This window comes from Pleurodeles waltl, chromosome 10 (genome assembly GCF_031143425.1).
Source record: "Pleurodeles waltl isolate 20211129_DDA chromosome 10, aPleWal1.hap1.20221129, whole genome shotgun sequence".
NCBI classification, from domain to species: domain Eukaryota; kingdom Metazoa; phylum Chordata; class Amphibia; order Caudata; family Salamandridae; genus Pleurodeles; species Pleurodeles waltl.
The window spans coordinates 600,161,707-600,178,101 of NC_090449.1; the positions used below are offsets into that span (position 1 = coordinate 600,161,707).

A 16,395-nucleotide genomic window follows, 5' to 3' on the forward strand; every position below is an offset into this window, starting at 1 on the left:
GGATTTCGTCCAATTTATGGTATAGCCAGAATATAGTCCAAACTGGGTCAGAATATGCATGATTCTGTCAAGGATAGTGGGTGGATCTGCTATGTAGAGCGAAATATCATCATGGTAAAGTGATATTCTGTCCTGCCATTGCTCCATCCATCACAGACCATAGATCAGTGAATCCATTCTGATCCATGCCGTGAGGGGTTCTAACACAAGAGCAAAAAGTAGGGGGAAAACTGGCATCCCTGGTGGGTGCCTCATTGGTGGTTGAAGACCCAGGACATGTTACTGTTAACCACCACCTGTCCCAGAGAAAAGACATAGAGGAGCCTTGTCCATGCTATATATCTAGGTCCAAAACCCAGTCTTGTCAGCAATACAAGCAAGTATGGCGATTCTATAGTATCAAAAGCCATACAGGCATCGAGGGAGGGGACAGGGGCATCTTCTTGTACCTTCCAAAACTGACCCAGGACTCTGTGAAGTCAGTGCAGATTAAGTGCTGTGCTTCGTCCAGGCACATAAAGCCGGATTGGTCTGGTTGGATCAGTGTGATGATGACTGGAATTAGTCAGGAGAACAACACTTTGGCTAAAATGTTTATTTCGGTGTTAAGGAGGTATAGGGGCCTATATGACGTACAGTTCCCTGCCGGTTTGTTCTCTCTGCATATGACCATAATAGAGGCCAGTCTTAGCTCTTTCCGTAGTGAACCCAACTTCCGGCGCTCTCCATACATTTGATTCTTGGGGGGCAGGGAGCTTATATAGATCAAACAGCACGCCATTGGGGCCTAACACTTTGCCCGACTTCAACTTCCTTATTTCCCTTACTATTTTCCTCTTCGGTGGTGTCTTTTTCCAGGAGTTTCCTGTCATCAGGGGCGAAGAGTCTGATATCAGCCAAGAGCTCTCAGTAGCCTGCTGCTGTTGTAGTCTCTACAGGGGAGTACAGCTGGGCATAGTTCGTGCCGAAGGCATCTACCACTCCCTTTAGTAAATTAAACTTAAAATAGAGGAGCAGCTCTGTGTTGCAGCTGGACTAGAGTGCCTAGTTCTAGCTCTCGGCGTAACTTTCTCTGTTCTGAATAAATGTATGAACTATTATGTATTTTGAAGAGCCTGTAATAAATCATAAGGTAATAGACCTACCGAGGAACTGTTCATTCAAAATGTTAAAAATATATATACCCTTTATGTAGAATTATAGAAGAGTGAAAGAATTGACGGAAAGCCCTTATAGTCTATTAATGTATACGTAATCTCGATTTGAATATGTTGATTGTTAAGCAACATCACACATTGTGGTGAGTGGCTAAGAATGTTGGTGAATGCATACATAACATTGTACTTTCAGTCTCTGCAAAGTGGATTGCGCTTCTTCAAATGCATTATTGTGCTTATAAAATATTTTGAAAATACATTTATTAAACTTCAATATTTTCTAGGAAAAGACATGTTTTAAAATGATTGCTATTCCTGTGACTTGGAAGTTAAATTGTGGTGCCAATTTTAAATACATTGAATGTATAGTGAGGGGTATGTCATTGTTGCAGAGAGAAAAACTTGTTAAAAACCACATTCTCTATTTTTATTGAACCCTAACGCAAAGGTACCGGTTTAATTTTTTTTCCTAATGAGCTTTCTTCATGGCATTAATATAGGAAGCTGCTCCAACCTTTGGCTGGCTTTTGGTGTCGTTTGCTAACTCTGTAACAAACAACAAGGTTATGGATTGATGGAATGTTTGAATTAATCTAAGCCACTGGTGATCGCTTGAGCCGCATTCCAGTTCAGCGTGTTTCTTTTGGCTAGTGTGCCACTCAAGACAGTGTCATGCCTAGTTCAAATCTGTACTGAACCTGCTTTTCATGGGAACCGTCCATCTTGAATTGCAATGCAAGGCTCCTTCTTGAAGGAATCAGAAGCATCCCAGTTTGCGGCCCATGGCACATTGAGCACAGGACTCACATGAGCACAGGGATCATGAAAGCACTAGTAGGACAAGAAAGCAAACAGGTCTGTCGAAATCCCTTTTTAATGTCCTTGGTTTCCATGCTTTTCTCTTCCCCTATCCACATCAGTACCAAATATGGCACTGGTGAGGGCCTAGGGCAGTACGGGTCATCCCTGTCATGTGACTGGAAGTCCCATGGTGCATGATGCTTTTCCCAGGGCTTCCTCCCACTACTACTGGTTTTCAACAAGTGTCAACAAACATATTGTGAGTTGTGTACAAGAAAATGTTTCTCTTTAAATATACATTGGATATTTCCAAGGCACATACATGTGGGTATTTTTCTACAATATATGCATGAGTTGGCTAGCTGTCTACTTCTATATGTTATATAATTCCAGAATAATGTTTAGCCTAGTACATTTTAGTGAAGTTTAAAATAAGATTGGACAAATGGAGAGATCTAGGAGCTTTATTGAGGGACATTAAGGATGTGGAATAGCTTGCCTCTTGTGTAGGAATATCAGTTAGATATCACTGTCAGAAAGTTAAACCATGTAGCCAATCAAATCAGTCAATTTAAATACACCAATATACCACAGTTTGTTTACAGACCACTTGGTGTGGTGAACTTAAACCCAGGCTTGAGTGTAAAGTGACTACCTTGCTCCACATCAATAAGGACATGGTTTCCAGTCCAGAACCATGCACCTACAAATCAATGATTTCAAATTTGCCAGCCTAATTAGTTCAGTTCAAGAAAAGAAGTCTATGGTACCCAGTACTCAGAATGCATTTGCCTATCAGACTAAGTCTAGGACTGAAAACAGTGTCTTTAATGATCTCACCACACACGTCACGCTTCAAGTTCATTTGCACGGTCTATTCTGATCAAAATGCCACCAACATTCGATTAGCTTACATAGTGGGAGCCAGAGAGTGAGCTATTTCCTTTTCTACCCACTCTTTTGACCAGATTCGCACTGAGCATGACCGTCTCATGGCAGAAGCAGACATGGCGGAAAGACACATTATTCAGGCGCGCGCTCGAGCCACAGCTGAAGAAGAACGAGCCCTAAACAGACTTATGGATGAAGCTGGGGAGAAGTTTGATACTCTCGGCTTGCCTCCAGGTAAGGGACTATGAAATTGTAGCTTTTTATGTATTTTTAATTAGTCAATATTATTTTCACAAACAAAGATTACACCACATAGCGATACATTTGTAGGCAGAACAGTACTAGTCGCTGCCACAGTGTAACTGTTTAGGAAATGGCATGCATCTCTCTAATTTACTGTTTTGTGATCAAGTGTGTATTTATCTACTTATGTATGTGTTGCATGCCTGAAGGTTTTGATAACCCGCAGAAGAGCCCAATGGATAAAACAAGGCAATGAGACAGACAGAATAACATTATCAGGGGCCAATCTCTTGCATTTGCTTATAGATAAGAAACCGGCATGTGAAGCACATTTTGAACACTACAGGCTTCGAAATGTATAGACAGTGCACATACAGACTTTTGTAGGGCTTTTTGTTTGATTGAATAATTGACAGGCATATACAATCCTTTTAAATATTAATGTCACCCCTACGTAGGCTTTAATGCCCAATAAAGCAGGGTGTTTGGTATTTAAAAACAGGACTTGTAACTGCGTAATTTAAAACAGTTCCTTACAGTGACAAGGCCCCAAAAGCTATTTTCACTGTAGCAGGATTAGCCATTCTTTAGAAGCACATTGAGATATAATATTAAAATTAAATAAAGTTATATCTACTTAGAAAACACCTACAAAAATGTTTTACAAAATCCATTTGAAAAAAAATCACCATTTGCCTGCCTAAAGCATCTAGAAGCCCTTTACATGAGCTTCAATCTGTCACCCAGGAGCCAAATAGCTCCTTTTTGAAGTTTTAACTTGCTCCTGCATCTGAGACAGAGGCCTTGGGCATGGGGAGGTGGTCTGTCCTTCTAATAGCTGGGCTGTGCCCAGGAACCTAGTTAACTTTAAAGACTCTTACCCCATCACAGGCAGTTAGACCCTCCTTTGTACCTCCAGTCAGACAGGCAGCAATTGAGGTGGGAGAGCGGCCCCTTGAACCAGGTTTAGGTGATTATAAAGGAGGGATTGCTTATGTCCCTGGCCATACTTCTAGGGCAGGCACAGGAGCCCTGCTTAGGGAAGGAAGGGTTCTGCCTTGTTGGATTTCGGTATAGAGAGGCACCCTGGAGGCACCCTGGGATTGTTTTCAGTAAAGCAAACAGGAAGTGCTGCAAATGTGGATAGGGTTTCCCTTGGGCATTTTTTCACTATTGGTTAGGGAGGGGCCAGGAGTCATACCCAACCACAGGCTGTGACAGGCACAAATGTGGTATTCCTGGGGCACCCTCTTCACTACTGGACCTGCTGAAGACAGAAGGTGGACTGTATCTGCGTTTAAGACCTGTGTGGAGACCTGAAAGGCTGGACTTGCCTGCATTTGTACCTAAGATAAAGAAGTGGACTCCAAAGGTCAGCTGGCTGACCTCCTGTTGAACCACATGGACACAACAAAAAGCCCCCATTTCCTGAAGACCCCAGCTGACCAATTCCAACTGGGCCTGCCATGGAGCCTGCTTGTGGCTTCTGCTGTAGTGAGTCTTGATACCCCAAGTGTAGTTTCTGAGGTGTTGGGACCCTTGGCTATATCAAAGTGCACTGCTGCTTACCTCTTGGGAAAAACTTTCTATAAACATTTAACTGGGGAACCATCAGCAGACCAGGATCAACCTACCAGCTGATCCGACAAGGGTGCATTGCTGCTGGACCTGACTTCGCTGTGACTTTAGCTATGTCCTTCCCTTGACGATGGAATCCATAGACACTGACCCCTCTTTGATTCCAAACTGCAGTTCTAGTTGTGCGGCCACTGAAGAACAACCAATCAACACAAGAGACCTCCGGGGCACGAAAACTTGAACTTCTCCCAACTGAGTTTTTCCTGCCTTAAATCAAAGATTTCACGGGGGCGTCATCTTAACAACAGAATCAGTCAGCGTTGAAACCGTTCTCGCAACACCATTCCCACTGCCTGCTTCACTGACAATCGTTGACGGCAGGAGGTAACCTTTCCACTTGGATGACCTGGTCCTTGTATCGAAACCGCGTTCCATCGCGGTCTGCCTTAATTTGCATGTATGTATCAATCAAGTGCAATGAAAGTGAAATCAGGTGACTGCACTTGGCGCTCAATGCTTTTTGGTGCTATTTTTATGTCAATCTTTAAAAATGAATTTCTCCTGTTCCACCTCATGGGTTTTAACATATTGGTTTCATTATAATATTTCTATTTTCATAAATTGAAGGGGGATTTGTATTGCTTTGGGTTTTTGACTTTTCAACTGTTTTGGTAATTCTGAATGCTTTGCACATTTTCGGCTCTGGCCCATAGCTATCTGTGTTTGAAGTCAGGTTTAAATTACTGAAACCTTTACTGGACCTAACACGAATAGTGCCATTATTACTTGTGGTGGACTATCATCCATCCCAGCTAATAATCCACTTTCCCACACAAGGCTATTAGCTGTAGGCCTGATTCACAAAAATACTTTTGTTTAAAGCCGAAGATGGCTAGATTGAGGCCTTCCAGGTGTCCAGAAAAGGATACCTAGCAAGTGTAAATCCATGTTTTACTGTGCAGTTCTAGTCCATAACTTTGTGCATTACTAGATATGTATATCTCACACAAGGGTTGGAAATGTGCAGTTCCAAAGGGGGGTTGGCCTGGTGAGTTTATAAATGTCCGCAAATATGACTTTGAGTGATAATTCACAAAAGCTCAAGCTATTTCCTACTATGGAATTAGTTTGAGATTTGTTCCTAAAAAAGTATGGGGTAAATGCCTTTGAAGAGGAGGGGGCACCTTCGGATTTGGCGGGGGTGTGGAGATTTCTCCACAAGTAAAATGTTTTCTCTGTGGGGAAAAAAAGAGTATATGTGCAATTGCACCTAGGCCTCATCCTGTGCAAACAATTCCACAATGTGGGAATATCAAGATCTTAAAAAAAGCCACATGACTCTCCTCACAATACATAAGAAAACCTACAACAGGCATAGCATTCCACTATTATCCAATAGAATGTGTGGAATTGAAAAAATGTGAAAGTACAATCGGGCAATAGCGTAAATCCCTGTACTTGCATTTATGTACTGACATAGATCTGTTGTTTAGCTTCATAATGCTGAAAACGGCATCCTTTAGCTGGGAGTATGGTCAAAAATGACTTATGGTAATGTTTGGCCCATGCTCTATTTAAGCATGGCTACCTGTAAGCCAGCAAAAACCAGTGTATGTGACTAGGTTACAGAGAGTAGAATTCACATCGAGGGATATCTTGCCCCTAAGAACATCCAAGTTATTCAAACTGCCTATTTTAAATCATAAGCAAACAAACACAAATGATGAACGGAATGCAGAACCAATCAAACATTCACCCCCAGTTACAGATCTGGGTTTAATCCATCAATAATTTAGCTCACCATGCCACCCCAATTTGGACCCAACCAAATGCAAATCAGTTTTCACCCTGCTCCCCATGGGAACAGTCCATCCCAAACTGCCAGGCCGGGTCCTCCCTGGACCGGAAACAAGCATCCTTGTACCGCTTTCAGGGTATCACCTTTCATCAGCCAGGCTAGCTTGAATACAGTGGCATAGTGAGCCTGGGACCCACGCCTGGGCATGGCCAGCGCACTTGGGGGCATAGTTATACTTTGCGCCAAATTTGCTTCATTTTCTTTACGCAAATTCGGCACAAATCTTGCTCCATATTTATATTTTTACGTTAGACACGTCTGATGAGATGCAAAGTAAGCATTCCCATCTAAAAAATTGTGCTATCTCCATAGCCCCATATTTATCCTTTTGAGCCCGGGACCCACATCTTGGCATACCTGGCACACTTTGGGCAACAAAAGCAAACAAACAAAAATGATAGATGGAATGCAGAACCAATCAAACATTCACTCCCAGTCACAGACCTGGGTTTAATCCATCAATTATTTTGCTCACCACGTCACCCCTATTTGGACACAGCCATATGCAAATCAGTCTTGACCCTCTTACTCATGGGAACAGTCCCTCCCGACCTGCTGGGCCAGGTGCTCCCTGGACTTTAAACAAGCATCATGGGACCAGTTTCAGGGTATCACCCTTCTCCAGCCGGGTATCTTGAATCCTGTGGTATAATGAGCCCGAGGCCCACATCTGGGCATACTTGGTGCACTTAGGTCGACAAAAGCAAACAAACACAAATGATGGACGGAATGTGGTACCAATCAAAAATTCACCTTCAGTCACATATCTGGGTTTAATCCACCAATTCTTTTGACCACCACACCGCCCCAGTTTGGACCCAGCCATGTGCTAATCAGTCTTGACCCTGCTCCCCATGGGAACAGTCCAGCCTGAACTTCCAGGCCAGGTCCTCTCTGGAAGGAAACAAGCATCCTGGGACCGGTTTCAGGGTATCACCCTTCATCAGCCAGGCTAGCTTGATTCCAGTGGCATAGTGTGCCTGGGACCCACATCTGGGCATAACCGGCACACTTAGCGGAACAAAGACAAACAAACACAAATGATGGACGGACTGCGGAACCAATCAAACATTCTCCCCAGTCAGAGATCGGGGTTCGATCCATCAATTCTTTTGCTCACCATGCCACCCCGGTTTCGACCCAGCCATATGCAAATCAGTCTTGTCCCTGTCTCCCATGGGAACAGTCCCGCCCAAACTGCCAGGCCAGGTCCTCCCTGGACAGGAAACATGCAACTTGAGACCTGTTCCTGCGTATCACCCTTCATCAGCCAGGCTAGTTTGAAAACCAGTGGCATACTGAGCCTGGGACCGATGTCTGGACATACCCGGCGTACCTAGGGCAACAAAAGCAAACAAACACAAATAATGGATGGTATGCAGTATCAACCAAACATTCAGCCACAGATGTGGGTTTAATCTATCTATTCTTTTGCTCACCACACCACCCCAGTTTAGACCCAATCCATATGCAAATCAAATGAGTCTTGACCCTGTTCTCCATGGGACTAGTACAGCCTGAACTGCCAGGTCTTCCCTGGCCCAGAAACAAGCATCCTGGGACCAGTTTCAGGGTATCTCCCTTCATCAGTCAGGCTAGCTTGAATCCATTGGCATAATGAGCCTGGGGCCCACTTCTGGGCATTACTGGGGCACTTAGAGCGACAAAAGCAAACAAACACAAATGATGGACGGAATGCAGAACCAATCATTCACCCTCGGTCACAGATCTGAGTTTAATCCATCAATTCTTTTGCTCACCATGCCACCCCAGTTTGGACCGAGCCATATTAAGGGTATCACCGTTCATCAGCCAGGCTATTGATTCAAGCTAGTCTGGCTGATGAAGGGTGATACCCTGAAACCGGTCCCAGGATGCCTGTTTCCAGTCGAGGGAGAACCTGGCCTGTCAGTTCGGGCTGGACTGGTACCATGGGGAACAGGGTCAAGACTGATTTGCATATGGCTGGATCGAAGCTGGGGTGGCATGGTGAGCAAAATAATTGATGGATTAGTCCCGAATCTTTGATTGTTGGTGAATGTTTGATTGGTTCCGCATTCCGTCCATCATTTGTGTTTGTTTGCTTTTGTTGCCCTAAGTGCACCAAGTATGTCCAGGCATGGGTCCCAGGCTCAAAATGCCACTGGATTCAAGCTAACCTGGCTGATGAAGAGTGATACCTGGAAACTAGTCCCAGGATGTTTGTTTTCAGTTCAGGCAGAGCCTGGTCTAGCAGCTCAGGTTGGACTGTATTGTATATGGTTGGGTCCAAATGGGGTGCATCATGAGCAAACAAATCGGTGGATTAAACCCAGATGTGTGACTGGGGTGAGTGTTTGATTGGTTCTGCAGTTTGTCCATCATTTGTGTGCTTTTGTTGCCCTAAATTTGCCCAGACGTGGCTTCCGGGCTCACTATGCCCCTGGATTCAAGCTAGCTTGGCTGATAAAGGATGATACCCTGCAAACGGTCCCAGGATTCTTGTTTCCACTCCATGAAGAACGTGACTTGGCAGTTCGGGCTGGACTGTTTCCATGTGGAACATGGTCAAGACTGATTTGCATACGGCTGGTTCCAAACTGGGGTTGCATGGTGAGCAAAAGAATTGATGGATTAAACCCAGATCTGTGACTGGGGGTGAATGTTTGATTGGTTCCTCATTCCGTCCATCATTTGTGTTTGTTTGTTTATTACAGATCATAGCTAGGCCAGGATGTTAACATATAGAAAGACAGGAATTATGACAGGATGACTCCCTCTACACCTGCAATATCTATGTGTCTTTGGCATATACAATGAAAATACTTCCACTCAATCAATTACAATCCAACCAGACTATGGAAAATGCACAGAAGCCCTGGACCTAGTTGTCTCAGATGTAAAGTGCAGCATAGTACCTTCGTTTGACTTGTCCTACCCGACCCTAAACTGGCAATAGTCCGATTGGCGGTAGAGTTAGGTAGTCAGAGAGGGGCACAGCTGTTGGTCACCATGGCTATGTTAATTGCTAAAAGATTTCTCATCATTGGAGATCAGATATGACTGTCTCACTAGTAAATGGATTAGTGGCATGGATTACTGCTCTAGGGGTGAAGATTTGTAAGAAAGGGCTGTCCCACGAAGCAGCACAAAATATTTGTGCTGTGGTGGGATTATTGCCAAGAAATTAATCCAAGGGCCATATAATGTACTTATCGAAATTATATGTTGATGTACGATTTACAACCACATCGTTTACTGGTCTGCTTATTTATATAAAAGAATACAATTGCTGTGTAATGTTTATTTTGCCTTATAAACAAAATCAAAAGAGTTACATAAAAAAATATAGCAACGGAAAAGGACATTCAGGTTTTCAAAGCTTTCTAGAAATTATGCAAATTGCTTTCCTAATGAATTTAGAGAGGAAAGGCATTTCGCTTAATAGCTGCAGCAAACAGAGAAGGCACATTCCCTGTATTTTTTGAACTGATGCTTACGAATTTTAAGAAGAAATTTGCTCTTTGATCTCGAGAGCCAGTTAGGATTATACCAGTTGAAACTACTGCAGAGTGTTAAAGGCTGGGGTTGTAAATTGCTGTGTCGACAAGGCAGAGAGATTTGAATGTTTCACGCTCCTTCTGTGAGAGCCACTGCAGTGTGGCCAGACGGTGGGAAACGTGGTCTTTTTCATTCAAACCCAGCACTAAGCTGGCAGTATTGTTCTGATTTACCACTTTCCGGCTCAATTCAGGAGGTTAAGATGAACTGAGTTACAGTAATACAGATAGGCAAAAATTCATCCAGAGAGGCAGAAACTCATTGAGAATTAACACTTTATGAGAAAAGTAAGACAGATGAAAAATATTTTTCAGTATACATAATTGAAAAAGGCAAGATTTAACAGCTGCCTTAAACTGGTCTGTCATTGTCAGAATCTATTTTAATACCCAGGTTTTCACACGTAATACGGGTGGGTTTAGGTCCCAAGAAAGATGGGCTGTAAGGAACATTCTTGCGAGAAGAGGCTCCGTTAGGGCAAAGAGTTTCCATTTTGTTCTGCTTTAAAGCTCATCCAATTCTCCACTTTGGACAAGCAATCAAATAATTGAGCCGCTGCATAATTCACATCACCAGTAATTTTTAAGAGGATCTGAAAATAGAGGAAGAGGTCAAAGCCATAATATTGAATCAGATGAGCCAACAGGGTCATATACATATTGAAGAGAAGAGGGGATAAAATGAATCCACGAGGGACCCTGCAACTCAGAGTTCTTAAGGAGAAGGTAAAAAGAGCAAGCACTACTTGTAATGTTTTCTTAGCCAAAAATTGGAGTTCCATAACAGAGTTATACCGGTGAGGCCCAGTTATAAATTATTATTTGACAGAATTTGGTGGCTCACCATTTCAAAGCCACAGGCTTGTCTAAAACAGAAACAAAATATTATTTTCTGTGCAGCTGCGAAGTTCTTCCAGAGCCACTACAACTACCAGTTCTGTTCTATGGACAGGGTGGAAAGCCATTTAAGAGGGATATAGTAGTTTATTAACTGTTACACACGCTTTCAAGTGCATAAGTATGGTTCACTCTAGCACTTAGCCAAGCAATGCAGATGGTTAATTGGTCGATAGTTTGTCATACTGTCAGGGTCCAAAAAAGTTTTTTTTCAGTCGAGGCATGATAGTGTGACATGCTGTCAGGATTCAAAAAAGTTTTTTTCAATAGAGGCATGATAGTTTGTCATACTGTCAGGATCTAAAGAAGGTTTTTTCGAATAGGGGCATGGCTTCATCTAGGTACAGAATACTTTGAGCAAGTCCTGACACTATCAAATCATTTATTTTGACATTGGAAAGGGAATATTCAGATGATCACAAACTCATATAATTTTGCAGGAAGAAAATCAGCCAGAGAGCCCAAGGGCTTGTTTTCCTGGATTAGATCAACAAAACTGCTGATGGTACTGGGAGGAAAAACAGCTCGAACATTAGTGGGCATTGGAAGTTGAGTTTGAGGATGTGGAAAAGTGAGTGATGATAAACAGTTTAATAAAGAAGGCATCGTTGTAACAATTTTATTTATTAAAATGTCAGCTATATGATTATATTTATCTTCTGACAGAGGGGAGAATCAGCTATTTTGGTTGGTCTCTCATGTCTTTGATGGTTGAAAAGGTAGCTGCTGCCCTAATCAGGGCATTCTGTTAGAATAAAAGGAAGCTTTGGCAATGTCATTGTTCGCTAAGTTGAATTTTGTTTGGACCATTCGGTTTCTAGAGTTGGGTCAGTGATGGGTCGGATAACCAACTGCAAGATCAGGAAGTCAATTTGTCTATCTTTTAAAAAAAATAGGACTTTGGTTTAAAGTTTCTGGTAATTGAACGTCTCAATAGACTAGAAACTTTTGAGGATCTGAGTCTAATGTGACAGAACTTGCCGGTTGAAGACAAACCAAAGCATCGGCAGAAACGTTCTTCCAAATGCAAAACCTGGAGGATGGAGAAGGACAAGTTGCATTTTTATGTTGGTTCCGAATAAAGCAAGAAAAAGGGATGACACAATGGTCAGACTAGGCAACCAAAAAGTGATTATATTATTGGCAGTACTTAGTGGTGGAATAGATAATATCCAAGGCATGACCTAAATCAGCAGTAGGAATAGGACTCAAAGATAGGTGGAATGCAGAAAATACTTCCTTGAATTTAGGTGCCAGTCCACCATCCAGAGTGTAGAAGTGAGTATTCAAATCGGCCAAAAATAGTTTGGGCAGCATCGGAAGAGACATGGAGCATGCCGAGGTCACTAAATCCGTAGCCGCTCTTTTTGTTTCCCAAACGAGCTATGACTACGTGAAAATGTGATTGACTACCGACTAGAGCACAGGCTCTCAAATCTGAGGTGATGCCCTGCTCCAACAATTGAACTGTAGTAGTGTTCGATAATCATCTGTCTACATTCTTTTAGTGATCTGTGCCTTATGTCCTTCCAGGAACAGTTTATAATGTAACTTAGATCACTGCCAAATTCCCAAAATATTGAGTAAAATGCTCCAGTCTCATATAATTGAGCAATATGTAGCATATTCACTTCCGTTTCTTCCCACCGTTTTAAAGGTGGCAACCACATGTGTTTTGGCTCTTGTTTGTCAGAATACGATGATTGAAATATAAATCTTAAAAAAAATATTGTGTCCTTGATATCAACTACCAGCATATTCTCATGGTAGGAATATATAGGGAGGAAAGTATAGATTTTCTATTCTCAACCCCCTCTACTTATATTTACATTATGTTTATATTCTATATCCTGGATATTATATCTTTGCAGGTCGATATCTGAACTACAATGACCAGAGTGTAGTGGTATAACATATTTTCAGTAGCTTAAAAGTACCTGTGCAATCACCTGCTAATTCGGGGGTGGGCAGTCTACAGCAACATTTCAAATTTTGTTGTTACGAATTATCTTTTTTATAATGTACGCGTGCATGTTTCCTGCTTCAGGCTTCCATCACAATGGTCGATTGTTTCTTACTAGATATCGTGCAGGCCACTATTATACTGAACATTATTTGTTTGCATGCCGTTTTTGCCTTGGTTAGTAAAATGCACTTATCAGTGATTAAGACTCTTTAGATTTCTAGATTTTCCATGTGTGCATTTTTCTCTTGAAGTGGAGTCGTACTTCAGATGGTGCGTAGACAATGACCTGTTACGGAAGCATCATCTAATTTGCCCTGAAGATTACCTTACGGATAAAGCGCCAGTTTTCAAAGCCCCAGAAGGTAAGTTTTATTCATTTTGCCTCCCCTAGGACCCTGATTATGAGTAGGCCAGGACAGGGTGAGATATTTATTACGCCGGATAACTGTAAAACCTTATTGTACGAATTGACATGGAAAAAAAGTGCATATGTTTACCACACCTATTATCTCATGGATTTAGAGGTTATCCCATGCGAAATTTAAGAGTTAAAAACTGTAGGTGGAGCAGTAATTACTGCATTTCTTGTGCATAAGCATTTTTTTGCAGAGGGATTGAAACGTAGTCCTGTTATCTTAATGGGAGCCTAATACAGTAGACCATAACGGCCCCTGTAAAGTATGTGATCAGCATTTTCCAAATGTAAAACATTTACAAGTAAATGAAGAGCAAAGCACACACATATGAAGTATGCATAACTAATAAAGGAAGCATTTGTGTTTTTGTGATGGACACTACATGTAACATTGATATCCTGGAGAGTATCATAGAAAGTGGGTTTGTTTTATCAAGTAGAACCGGATAGCCAATAGGAGGTACCCAGTTCTCTGTCACCGCTGGCAGTGACTTGCAAGTGAGGGGTAGCAACAGGATTTTGAACTTGGAGTAAATAATCTCATCTCGGTGTCTCCAAGGGTATTTCAACGGGGCCCCCCACTACTGAGCACTTGTTATCAGTGAATGTGACTTGCCTGAGGAGATGCTAGAATGAGCAAGATGGCCACTGTACTTCGAAAAAGCCCCTCACTATAGAAGGAGAGAAGTAAACTCAATTGGGTCCAATTCACAAACTCATTTTCAGAAACAAGTGTGTTGAAATCTGCAGTAGTAAATCCTATTCGGGGGAACGAAGTGGGCGGAGAAGGGTGTGGTTAGGATTGTAGGCTTGTGAATACCCACAGACGTGTGCGTTTGTGAGTATTCACAAACTGAAATCTGAGCCTTTCCCACCCTGGAAATGGTCAGCGATTTACTGCAGACAACGGCTGGAGTAAACTTCCATCCAGAATGGAAAGGGGAATAGGTCATCCTGGATATGGTGGAGGTGTAGGAGAAAATCGGTCTTCATGGAGTAAGATATTTCCCCTAAAGTGGGAAAAAAAGAATACAATTTTTCTGCGCTTCTCACAGTGAGTAATTATACATTTCCATGTAGATGGTATAGACAGCCGAGCTTAAAGGTAGATGAAAGGTGCAACAGTATGCTTGGAAACGTGCACCTGGCTTGACTTGCTAGGAGAATTGCTGAACTTCTTTTGTGGAATGGGGAAAAAGTGTAAAAGTAAATTTAATTTAAATAGAACTACACTGCTACATTTAAACCTTTCTTTGTGAATCGGGCCCCATTCTGTTTTGCTCTACACTAACAGCAGGCACTGCAACTGCTAATACGTAATAAAGAACAAGGAAGTATGAAGAACTAAACTTAAGTGCATTCTATATACTTACAAAGAACTGGTTATGCAAATTGCACTATGTTCATTGCTTTTGTTGGTCCAAAACACTTAGGCAGCCCTCTGCTCAGCTTTACTCTAGGATGCTGTCCTTCCCTGATAGCTTAGCCTGTTGGTGTGCATTGGTGGTGCACATAGATTTTATTGCTATGCACATGGTTATAAATTCCTGGGTGTTGACAGTAGGCAGGTCTGCCTATCTTGAACGCCTATGCTGAAAAAGAAAAAAAGGTAGTTAGTAGGGCTGCATTGTTGTTGCAGGTGGAAGATGAAGATGGTTCTTAGCTGGTGTCAAAGAGGTTTGAGTTCTTGGCTGTGGTCATAATTCCTGCCTGGCAACCACTCAGAATATCTGGTAAGAGACTACATGCAGGGCTTTGGGTGGTAAGACCAACAGGTAGAAATCATTAATAGTGATTGTATGTAAGAATATCATGTGCAAAACTACGGTCCTGGAAAATTATTGTAGCAATTACATCATCTGTGAAGATATCATGAAGGCATGTATATACCATGAAGAATACTTCCTTGAAGGTGTATATATTTATACGATTAAGACATATATATTATAAAGTCCTTCCTGGGAAGTTTTCGGGTGATCCGCCAGGCAGCTGAAGAGAAAAAGGTGGTCCCAAAACACTTTTTTCCTCATGCATTTTCTATAGGAAAAATTCGACACCGATACACAGGAAATGGGTAAACACCAAAACTGACAGAAAACCAGCTATTTACCCAGAAATCATGCTTTTTGTGCCTTGGTACCAATCTGTCAGTAGTGTTTGAGAAATAAAAATTCAAAATGTATACTTATCTTGACAGTGGATACCACAGATTCCTGCAGGGGTCCTTCGGGATACAAATTCAAAAATTTGAGCAATGTGATTGGTTGTGAGTTCTTTTTTTTACTGTTGGCTGGCTTGTTATAATCACAATTACAATCCTGTGTGCCCAAGTGACCTGATTGGCTGGCCCCACCATGAAAGACAATGGCCAGGCCCTGTGGCCAATGCCTCCCTGCTGTGCATGGCGAAGGCCAGACAAGCCAATGGCTTGGGTGCAAGACCTGGCCCTAACCCATGCTCTGTTTCCAGTGCCCCTCTGCTTCAGACAGATGAATGGCATGCATGCTGATGGTTTGGGCGCAGATTCCAGCCACAGGCCATGCCCTGCAGCTAACCCCTCCTTTGCCATGCATGGCCAAAGGATGTGCCGCCTGAATGGTTTGTCAAACAGGTTGTCCTGCACCCTACCTCTTCACCCCAGACACACAGTGAGAATTGGTGGTAAATGTGTTGTAATAATATATTACTTAACGTTAAAAAACATTATAGTTAATGTAGCGTAGATAGTGAGGTGAGAAGACTGTGTACAGATGTGCGCAAGTTATGTGAATTTTATGGCGGTGCGTAAGTTAATATGTGAGTTATAAATCTGACATATTAGTGTGAAAGTGGTGCTTAAATGATAAATTTACAACAACAATGTAGTTTATGTTAGGTGTCTATACTAAATATAAATAAAGTGGAATGAGGAAGATTAGAATGGCGTACACTTGAATGGCATACAGTGGAGTGGCGTAGAGTGGAGTCGCATATACTGTAGTGGTGTTCATTGGCGTCAGATACAGTAGAGTGCCATATGTTGCAGTGGCATAAAGTTTATTAGCATAAAG

The 16,395-nt window shown here is 42.2% G+C and overlaps 1 protein-coding gene across 1 annotated transcript in view; it reads left to right on the plus strand.

The window, feature by feature from the left end:
- The window catches only part of DLEC1 (DLEC1 cilia and flagella associated protein), a 535,808-nt gene that overhangs the window by 42,354 nt on the left and 477,059 nt on the right, over positions 1 to 16,395 (plus strand). The window contains exons 4-5 of the mRNA XM_069211058.1: positions 2,927 to 3,083; positions 13,182 to 13,292. Coding sequence (XP_069067159.1) covers positions 2,927 to 3,083; positions 13,182 to 13,292 — 268 coding nt within the window. The remainder of the gene's footprint in view (positions 1 to 2,926; positions 3,084 to 13,181; positions 13,293 to 16,395) is intronic.